This window comes from Nicotiana tabacum, chromosome 19 (genome assembly GCF_000715075.1).
Source record: "Nicotiana tabacum cultivar K326 chromosome 19, ASM71507v2, whole genome shotgun sequence".
Classification (NCBI taxonomy): Eukaryota; Viridiplantae; Streptophyta; class Magnoliopsida; order Solanales; family Solanaceae; genus Nicotiana; species Nicotiana tabacum.
The window spans coordinates 118045469-118056201 of NC_134098.1; the positions used below are offsets into that span (position 1 = coordinate 118045469).

General features: G+C 35.8%; 2 protein-coding genes across 4 annotated transcripts; both read right to left on the reverse strand.

Annotated features, from left to right (window-relative positions):
• Positions 1–806: 806 nt before the first annotated feature.
• Positions 807–1936, reverse strand: LOC107778468 (uncharacterized). Its single transcript, XM_016598727.2, has one exon. The coding sequence runs from the start codon at positions 1798–1800 to the stop codon at positions 904–906; it is 897 nt and encodes a 298-aa protein (XP_016454213.2). The 5' UTR covers positions 1801–1936; the 3' UTR covers positions 807–903.
• A 170-nt stretch (positions 1937–2106) lies between these two features.
• LOC107778467 (uncharacterized) lies at positions 2107–10366 on the reverse strand. Of its 3 annotated transcripts, XM_016598725.2 has the most exons (13): positions 10198–10364; positions 9919–9959; positions 9099–9191; positions 8845–8945; positions 8530–8607; positions 8294–8376; positions 7085–7136; positions 6770–6859; positions 6573–6641; positions 6189–6290; positions 5196–5264; positions 3021–3077; positions 2186–2530 (listed from the first exon to the last, which is right to left on the reverse strand). In XM_016598725.2, exons 1-13 carry the CDS (start codon positions 10266–10268, stop codon positions 2444–2446), a joined length of 993 nt encoding a protein of 330 aa, XP_016454211.1. In that variant the 5' UTR covers positions 10269–10364; the 3' UTR covers positions 2186–2443. The 3 variants fall into 3 exon arrangements, with proteins under 3 accessions (XP_016454212.1, XP_016454211.1, XP_075094589.1); XM_016598726.2 differs by lacking the exon at positions 3021–3077 and having other exon boundaries at positions 2107–2530; positions 10198–10366; XM_075238488.1 differs by lacking the exon at positions 9099–9191 and having other exon boundaries at positions 10198–10366.
• Between the last annotated feature and the right edge of the window lie 367 nt (positions 10367–10733).

Below are 10733 nucleotides of genomic sequence, written 5' to 3' on the forward strand. Positions count from 1 at the left end.
CTATTGAAGAGTAAGAAATATCACTCTTCTGAGGATTATATCACAGTAAGTATTATGTATCACAAATTGTGAGGATTTTTTCCTCATGCCTAAATATTGCAAATATAGTTAAATTATGATGTATGTTTTGAAAAATATGAGTATATTTCATGACAACCCCAAACAGAAGCAGACGCATATTATAGATTGAGGGGTCACTGGCATCCGAAAACTTCGACAGAAATTTCATGTATACTTGCAAATTTTTTCAAAAAATAGTTAGATATTAGCATAGGCCCGTATCAATCTTTATGAACAGTGATAAATTTATATTGAATATCATGATGTCCCGCGACCGTCGAATTCTGGGTCCACCTAACTAGTATTGAAGTCCATTTTTGTTGGAAGATGATTAGCAATTCAAATTTAAATTGATATATATTCTTATTTTAATTTACAACTTTTAAGGTTTAAGTGTTTCATTAGGTATAAAAACTAGATGTGACTAAATATTTTTACGAAAATGAAAAAATTTGGATTACAATTTGGAAGCGAGTGACATTCTTATATGTTCGAACAAATGTTATATTGCATACATTTCAGTTATATTCCAAGGACGTCATTTCAGTTTCATATTCTCGTAATTATTTCCAACAACAAATGAATTAGAAATCTTAATTACGATCAGTATTCGATATAGATAGGATAATTATTAATTATAATTTTCATATCCATAATCAATCAGAAATTATTCTAATATCATTAACTTTTCTCTTTCATAGTAAACAAAAAACTAATATTTAATTTAATTAATAAGTTAACTTCTTTCATATCCCTAACATAATATGCATCATTAACAAGGCCATTTGTTCTATTCCACGAGAGGAATGCATTATAAATTTACTAAATTTTTTCAGCAATGATTTACTTATTCTGATCCCAATTTTCGTTTGCATTCGAGCCCACCTTGAGAATTGATTTCAATGGTTTTGGCTCTTCTTTTTCTTGTTCTTTGATGTAAGGCACTTTTTCTGTAGATTTCTTTTTCTTCATCTTCTTCTGCTTACTGAAATAAATCTCCTCCACATTATCATTTATGCTAACCATTTTCTTCGGAGCTTTGTTTTGAGTTTCAATTGATGGTCCAGGGGCTTCTTCCTCAACAATCTCGTCGTCGTTCTCTTCACTAGTTTGCTGAGAAAGATCATTTTCTCCATTTTTTAGGACTGAATCATCTTCAACTGCAGTTTCTTCCAACTTGGGAAGTACATCAGAAGTCGAATCTTCAGAATGCAGAATCTGTTCATTGCTTGAGCTATTCCTGTTACCTGGATTAGCTCGAGATTGGCTCGTTTTGACCAAACTGTAATTCATGGAGTCACCCAAAGTCACAGGTTTGATAGCTTCAGCAGCAAGGCTCTGCACAACAAATTCGAAGAGCCTATTGATAATAAGGAAGCCATTGCGCCAAGAATAGTCCAAACTCGTGATCATGTTAACATGACCTGCTGTAGTATCTTTGAACAAGTTGAATAGCCATCTACAGATGGATAAACTGTAGCACACAGGGCATCCAAAAGACACGATATAACACAAGAATTCATTGCAAATGCCAAGGAGCTGGATCTTGTTTTCTCCTTTGTCCATTTCTTGGTCTGTTTTAAGAAAGGAAATTGAAAAAATAATGTAGGCTTTTAGACTGCTGTAGCCATTAGATTCTTTCTGCCAAAGACAGGCAACAGTTGCAAGCAATGTTCCTTTTCTTTTCTTGGGAGCAAAAACAAAGGCAAAACCAGATAGCATCTTATATTTCCCCTCCATAAAGCTAATGCTTATAGGTTTTATTCCTTCCCTCTTTCTCAACTTAGAGTTTCTTACAAATGATTACCAAAGAAGGGGCTCTGATTGTTAATTTCAGCTTGAGAACATGAAGCCAATTGACCAAGGAAAACTAATAAAGAGGATTAAAGGGCTTGTTCAGCTTTAACTGAGCACAATACTTTGGAACAACGAAATACTAATTGATCATAGGAGCACATGAAGAGAACGAAACCAAACAAGATGGATTACCATTTACCAAGCGATGAAGCAAGTGAATATGCTTCTCCTTACACAATTTTCACCAAGTCAAAGGAAAGACATTCCCTTAGATCACACTGACAACTCTTTAAAACAATTCCAGAAAACAAAAATACATCTTTATAGGTGTTCCTTTAAGAACAATTATGTAGGACTTGCACCTGCTTATTGAGTCATAAAATGGCAGCTACACAAGTCTAAAGGAAAATTTTCTGAATGGACTACAGAATAAAGCACATGAAAGTACTCTTCAACCCAAGAGGAAGGTCCCCAAATAATTAGCTTGAGAGGAACCAAAGACATGTATATCTAAGGGTTGGATAAGTTACAAATTCTAGCATCTTACAAAATTGAACAATACCATTTCCTCTTCACAACAGTCTATCTAAAGTTTGATTCGTCCACATAGACGCCAGTATGCTCCAGGGTGGAAGAGAGACTTCTCAAAAACCCATATATCACGTACCAAGACCTGGATCCGAAAAAAACATAATATGAGAAAATAGTGCTTCCTACTGCTATTAAGTAGGCAGTCAGATAGTTGTACTTGCTAACAAAATGCTTCACTAACATAACTACTATGATGGTGGAAAACTATAATTTTCAGCAGGAAAACACCCAATATTTAGACCTCGTAGGGTCTCACTGTCACTAATATCTACGGTTAACTTAGCACCCCTTTACTAGATGCAACCAGGAATGCTGTGTTTTTTTTTAATATTGAAATTTTTAAGAGGCTTGAAAGGTAATGCTTCTGGCATCCCAGTCCATATGTTAATATCCCAGATAGATATTTGTAAGAAGGAAGCCATTATCTAGGGTTCTAGTCTAGATAACAACTATTCAGCATTCACCAATTTTGAAGTGTAGAAAAGTGACTTTCTTCACAGTGATGTCGGATGCATTCAGTCAATGAAATTGGCATTTGCAAGAATGCATTATATAGAATCTCTATCACATACCTCCTTATTTCTATCTCCTGAGACAACGGCTCCTTTCCCATCATATGCCTCAAACTTCTGCAATAATAGCTTAATATCAACACAGGACAGTCATTTCTAATACCCTAGACCGCATTAAAATAATAGACGTGTTGGTCTTTTAGATTTTCAATATTAAAAGTAAAACCTGATGCACTCTTGGAAACTAAATGGAGTTACTTTGGACTAGTAAATCATGAGAGAGTCTGTTCTCCAATTATTTCATTTTCTACAAACAGATTTTTCTCAGGTGATATGATGTTTAAAATCAAGGACATGAACTCTTAGCCAGCTTTCTCCAAAAGCACTTATATACTCTAGTTACTTGATTCAGACAGAGTGTCGTATCATATTCTTTGATAAGTTTTTTTTTATAAGGTAAATAATTTTATTAACAATTGGGGACTAACCCCGTATACAAGCCGTATACCAAAAAAAAGAGAACCTACACCGAAATATAGTTCTCAACAAAACAGATCCAATCCTCTATACAAATAGGGACCTCATGAGTACACCAAAAAGAAACTAGGAACAAGAAACTACTTTGCAATTTCACAAAATCTTGTTCCACCCCTTCAAAAGCCCTCCTATGTCTCTCTTTCCATATCACCCACATGATTGCTAAGGGAGCGACACTCCATGCCCTTGGACTTCTCTTTCCACTCATGTGAACCCAACTATGCAACGCCTCCTTCACTGTACCCGGCATCACCCATTGCACCCCAAACAAATATAAATTAAATTTTGAAAAAGGTCCTTATTTTTCAACTCCTGACAAGGATAACAAAATCTCTTCCTCAGACCCTCAAAGTTTATTCCTTTTCTTATCCATAAGTGGCAGCAGGATCTCTTAGTTTAAAGGTAGCAAGATAAGGGTTTATTCCCTTATCCATAAGTTACAGCAGGATCTTGTAGTTTCAAGGTAGCAACAGTGTTATCAAAGGCGAAAAGCGCAAAAAAGCTTTAAGGTCCGTTGGGACTTTAAGCGCAAAGCGCAAATAAAGCGTGAGCTTTAATGAAAAAAGGCGCAACCGGAGAAAAAGTAAAAATATGTATATGTAGTCCAAGACTAATAATTATAATCATGAATAATTTATATGGACAAAGAAATTGAAAAAAAAAATTACGATAAAGTGAAATATCAAATGTTTAATGTCGCATTTTCAGGATTACACTCATTGGCAAGGAAAAATATGCCTTAGAGCCTTGATGCGACACTAAAGCGCCCACAAAGCGAGGCGAAGCGCTCAACATGTTTTGAGCCTCGCTTCAGGGCTTAAGCGCGCCTTTGACAACACTGGGTAGCAAGATAAGGCCGATATGATGCTAACAGAACTCTTTCTTTTTTTGAGGCTTATTTAACAACCACAAAAATTAATTTATTAACTTTTCTTTATTACACTACGTGACCAAAGCATAAACATAATTTTCAAAACTCTGATGAATGAATCTGCAAAAATCAATTAATTTGTCCATTTACAGACAAAGAAGCAAGTTTGTCATTAACTGCAAATCATTGTCATTTGCAAGCACAGTCCAGTTAGTGCATCTGTTTTGGGCACAGAGGCCACTGGTTCATGAATAAGCAGCTTGAAACCAGAAAGTGAGCTTTCAATACTCTTGTTTCTTTCCTTGCAAGCAGGAAATTTTCATGAGCTAAAGTAGTCTATCAAAAGAAGCAAGCAATTAGGTCAACTCACTGCCTAATGCCATGACATGGTTCAATTTAAGGTTGTATGCAGGAACCCTGTTTTAGGTACTAGGGTAGGAGAACACCGGACGGCACCTATTCCCTTCATTCTTTTCTCAGGTTACGATCAGAATGATGACATTATCTTTTGCTTGTCTTTTTTTCTTTTCCGAGTAATTCTCTATAAAATGGATATCTTTGATTGCCATGTTGATTAATGATTAGCGCTAAACAAACATTACTCGCCAGGTTTACTCGGAAGTCCTAAAGGTGTGGTCATATGGACAAATTATGCAGATATCTGGCCATATCAACTGGTTTGGATGTCAAGTGTTACAACTGAATCAAGCATTACAATCGTGAGATCCAGAAAAGTTGAAACAACTACAACACCATTGACGGGAGCAGGCATCAGCACCAAATGAGCTCAAAACAGTCCAAAAAAATTCGATTACTGGCCAGTTTACCTGCTTAGACAGAAACTCGAGTGTAAGCTGTATGAACGCCTTACTCAGATCATTTTTGTCAACACCAATCTGCAAAAGAAGCGGCTACAGAGTTCTATCATTGCAAAACTAAGAAGCGGTAAAAGTTCAAGGACCAAACTTTCACATGAATAATCACTTGGCAGAGAGAAAATCTAAAGACAATGAAATCCGTTTCTTGTTACATGATAGAGGTTCCATTTGATGTTATAGTATTTCCCAAATTTTTGGGGAAAAAGATTTGAGTGGAGGAGAAGGGTAAACAATTTAACATCAGAAAGTAAAGAGCTTTCAATTCACATAATCTTTTGACATAATGAGCTCTACAGTTTGTCTTCGTCTAAAAAAGGTAAGAAGAAATCCAAGACATATATATGATATCGAAAACTGAGTAGAAAAGCAACTTAAAAACTTCCAATATCCAAATAGCCTCTTAATCTTTATCCTCCCAGTTAAACTAGAACTCTCTCCCAATCAATCACATGGTAACCTCATTTTAAAGTGAAGACATAGGTGACATCACAGGCACAAAAAGTAATAATATCATCAGAAGCTCGAGTACACTATTTTTAAAGTCTAAACCCTTGTGGGTTTTGTTATCGACCCTATTGAATATGGTTTCTCCAAGAAAGACGATTACCAAAACCAAACCAGGAAGAGAATTTATGAAGGGTTAGCAAAAAAGGCTTGGCTCCGGAAAAACCAAATCAGAGAGACCAAAAAGTAGATTGTATCCATCACATGAAAAAGTGGTCATCAGAACCCGAAGAAGAGAATTTATAAAGGGTCAGCAGAAAAGGCTTTGCTCCTGACAAACCAAATAATAAGAGACCAAAAATGTAGATCATATCCATCACATGAAAAATGTAATCATCTTGAACTCCACCTAGTGTCCTGGTAGTGTTATATAATGTTTCCTACACATGCAAATCTAGACAGTTACAAGCTTAAGCAGGGTTAAGGTTTGGTACTTGCCAATCGAGCTCGCAGAGTTCGCACTTTAACAATTGGTTCAATTAGTTCCCAGTGGACAGTAGGCCACACTGATTCTCGTTGCTTGATCTCATTCTTGAGAGCCTGTCTTGTAAGATCAAAGGAAAAAATATGTCAAACAAACTAGTTTTGATTTTTAAGTCAGAAAGAGGGAATTAATTAATAGCCCATGACAGACATAGATAACACTGCACCACCTCGACGGCCAACTATGTATCGAAGTGGTTCAAGAACCACTCACACAAACAGGACCTACCCCCATGCCAAAAGCATAATCTCGACATTTCATCCAAATGACCAGGTTAAGCAGCAAGATTGAAGGCTCCGTATGAATTCAGAGTAAAAATACCAGGTAAAAGAACTTACAGAGTACATATGCTCCGTGACTAATTTCCTCAAAGGTGTCTTTCCTCCGTTTGCGATTTGCGTATTTATCTGAAAGGGAAAAGGCAGAAATACACACGAGTCAAATGCTGAACATAAAATATGTAACAAATACACAGAAACCACAGATTGACGATAAGTCGATAACTCAAAAGTCTATAATTATGAAAAAAGCACACCTCTTTGTATATGCCAACAGCTTCAGCATAGAACTTTTGTTTTGAATATCCAGATTTTCGTAATTTAGCAATGGCATATGCACTTTTGAGCTGCAAAGACAAATTTGATGCGTAAAAACTAATTCAGAACTTTGTGCGTGCTCACCCTAATATAATCTCAATAAAAGTTTTTAACCACTCAGAGTCCAGGTAAAAGGAATAGGCTACAGGAAAAGGAATTTAAGAATAGCAGATCTTGAAACAATTTCTTATTCTGTGAAGTAGCAGATACACAAAAGGGTGTACATATATAATGGTCAGATTACAAATAATTACCTCTGAACTAAGTTCCTCCTTTGTCCTTTTCCAACCACTTCTAGTGAAATACCTGATATCAACATTACAAAAGTTGAACACGGATTGTTTTGCACGATTGCACTAAGTATAAAGAACTCCAAATCACTTAATGAAGCACTTTTACTTTTATGTATAAGTTTGGTCTAGAAAGATGGTGTTGTCGTCATCCCTTCATGATGAATTAAGGATAGTGGTCTATGAAGAATAACTGAACTAAGCACAACTAAAAGAATAATGATCCTTTTCTTTCTTTGGCAAGTAATGTTAGAATTTTGTCCGCATAGAGCGGAATGGATATAGAGGAGTCTTATAGCCAACCCCAACTATTCGGGATTGAGGCTCAGTTGATTAATTGGATGATTGAATGCAAGAATTTGTAAATAGTACAATCAGCACTATGTGCTGGGAGTACATAAGTTGGTTTACACAGGCCTAGATATATGCCTGTAAGGAACTGATGAAGCCAAGGTGAATTCTCCTGCCATTCCCTACTTTGAACTAAATGTTTTTTTTTTTTTGATAAGGTACAGTTTATTGATAACAGTACCAAGATAATACAGCAGCAAGTACAAAAAACAGGACTTGTTTACATTACAGGTTCAAAGATTCTAACAAGTCCAGAATGTCATACATATTTGAACAAAATTTACTTTCATCCAATATTACAAATTTTGAACACATCTATATTTGACAACATGAAGCATCTCCTCTTTGTCTTGAAAACACCTCTTATTTCTACTTTGAACTAGAGTATTGCTAATAAAATAGTCCATTGGTTTCTTATATGTTTCTATACACCAACCCCGTAAGAACTTACTACCTCTTCTGTGCACCATGGTGCTTATTGTCCATATTTAGCTTGCCCCACTTTTCTCCACAATCCACATTATATTTTTCTACTTACAATACCGTCTCTTGTGAGCATATACAATCCCTCCTGTCTGAATCAATGCCATTTTGGATATTATAACTAGAACAAGAATATGACGGTCCCATTTATCAAGAAAATAATAAAAAGAATTGGGTTGTCCCAGCTTGCCACATCAAAAGTTACCTAAATACCATAACAGTTTTCTCTCTGTTAGATATAGACAAACTGATTCCAGAGAGTATTCTCTTATATTTAATGTTAATCAGAAGAGAGAGCAGCCAAAATCGATAGCCAATTTTACGAACAGTTTTACGTACCTCTTCCAGAATGGGATTTTCTCACGAGGGGTATAAGGATCATATACGATTCCCGGACTAACCATAGACACTTTGACTGCTCCCTATAAATGGAAAAAATTAAAAACTTAAACATTTATCCAACTTAATTCTAAAAGCTGTAAAAAATTAATCTGTTATATACTAACAAGTAACAACCAAAATGAAATGCATATTTATTCTTCATTAGCAGTGTCTCCATTAAAAGGTTTTGTTACCATTTGTCGTGCTTGGGCTGGAGCTTTTACTTGCGTTGTAACTGATCGCATGTCACCATAGCTTATTGGCTCCTGCATCTACATGGAAAGTAAAAGTGATGGGAGTAATCAAATCTATCATTCAACAAAATATTCCTAATGATTCTCTTGACTTTCAATATGTTCTCTCAAACACAAGGTGCTGAAACCACTTGAGACAGCTAATAATTACTCAGCAAGTTAAAACTCAGATAAAATGCTCACAGAATAAGAATTACAAAAAGAAAAAAAGCTGGCTCCTGATACAATTTTGAATTTATTTTAAATACAACTTACTGTAGTGGAATGGAGCATTGGTTTATCTCCAGATGTCCAGGGGATACATCCATGGTCCTTACGTACGCAGGATGATATGTTCCTCAATGTGAGATGTGGAACTGACCACAGGAGCAAACAGCTGAATTAAGAAAGATCTTCGTTCTAATAATAGCTCAGAATTCAACTTTTAAAAGGCAGAAAGGTCAACAGAAAGAAAAAAGGAAAGAAAATGAAGAAAGAAACTAATTGATTTAGAGTGAGTGGTCTTGCACCAACTGAACAGGTCTTTGCCGTAGATATATTATTCCATGGATGGAAGTCCGTCCATTTATATAAGCAAGAGGAATTGCTCCAGCACTTTGTATCTGATCACAGGGAAAGACAATTCATTCCAATAGATAGAGTTATCCCTAATAAGAACTAAATGATTGAAACACAAAAAGGACAGCAGAAATTGTAAATAGGATAATCAAAAAACAACATATTTATTCCAACATGAATGCAATTAAGCTATACATACACCAGTTTAATATAGCATATCGTAGTGTAACCAATCCCATTAAGTGAACATGATACTCTTAATACAAGGGGAAATGATCAAATATGCTTCTGTACTATCCAAATTAGAGCAACGTTACCCTTCATTAATTTTTTGGTCTAATACCCTCACTGTCATGAAAAAGTCTCATTTTTGCTCTTGACCAGTAAGGCAGCTCCAACCTGAGGGTAATTTTAAACCATAGTCAACCATTGACGGTAGAATTGGACCTATTTTCTGGAGGTTTTTGGACACCTGGAGTACACCCATTTTATGCTGAAGCTCCCGTAATGGCAAGGGCAAATACGAGAAATTCTTTTAATGGCAAGGTTATGAATTGACCAAAAGTGTAACAGAGGATTGAGCAATTTTGGACAGTACAGGGGCAAATTTGGACCGTTTCCCTAAAAACAATTAAAAGGTACAATTCATTCGCCTATTCCACTTATATCTTTCCATCAGCTTCTAGACACAACCAAAATGAAGTAAATTTCAACAACCCCATTTGAGAAATAGAACATCAGAACGTATTAGCGTTATATGCATATACATACCATTTGTAATAGCTTTTGAATAGCTTCTTGAGCTGGTTAGCCTGCATTATCAGAAAAAGAATCAGATTTGAAACAAAGAGACACATTTAATCCAAAAAAAAAAATCAAAAAAAAAGGCATCAAACAAGATAGTGGAAAAAGGGTAGCTGGCTTATTGCTAATAAACTCGATATCATATGTTGATAAATTACCAGTCTTTGGAGAAAAAATTATATATGCATTACTAGAATTTGAGCATACAGAATAAAAAATGGCTGAAACTATAATTAAGCTAATTACAAGGTCGAAAACTCTCGAATTTCAAGTGTTTGATAGATGTTTCGAAGCGCATGATATCGTCCTAAAGCCATCTATGATCAAGGAGAGGGGAAACAGAGCGGAAAAGGAAGGTTTTTGGAACTTTGAGAAGAGGGTTTAAGGAGGATTTGTTTGCTCCTTCGCAGCATAACTTAGTTGCTACTTCTTACCACTTAATGACTTCCACCTGTCACCCTTTTTTTAACGGAAAAGGGCCAAAAATGCCCCTCTATGCCAAATTGAGGGCATCTGCCCTCCGTTAAAACTTTGGCACAAGCCTACCCCTCCCGTTAATACCTTGGGCCAAAAATGCCCCTTTTTCGTTCCCCATCCAACAGAAATGCCCCTTTTTCGTTCTTCACCCAACTTACTGCAGCGCCAACTACTGGGGATTGAGGTGCGTCGTCAGTTATAAATTTGCATTTTAGTTCCAAATTTTGTTTACAATGTTATGAAGTGTTTAATGCATTGGCTTATTAGAGATTCTGGAGGAATCAATCACTGGAGTCCCTTTTCTT

What these genes read in the sequence shown, in the direction of transcription:
- LOC107778468 (XM_016598727.2), bottom strand. Translation starts at nt 1,800, where the DNA reads ATGGAGGGGAAATATAAGATGCTATCTGGTTTTGCCTTTGTTTTTGCT.
- LOC107778467 (XM_016598725.2), bottom strand. Translation starts at nt 10,268, where the DNA reads ATGGCTTTAGGACGATATCATGCGCTTCGAAACATCTATCAAACACTT. An exon ending in TTCAAAAGCTATTACAAATG is followed by an intron (nt 9,192 to 9,918) that starts GTATGTATATGC and finishes CCCTGTGATCAG; the next exon opens with ATACAAAGTGCTGGAGCAAT. An exon ending in CTGTTGGCATATACAAAGAG is followed by an intron (nt 6,642 to 6,769) that starts GTGTGCTTTTTT and finishes TTTCCCTTTCAG; the next exon opens with ATAAATACGCAAATCGCAAA.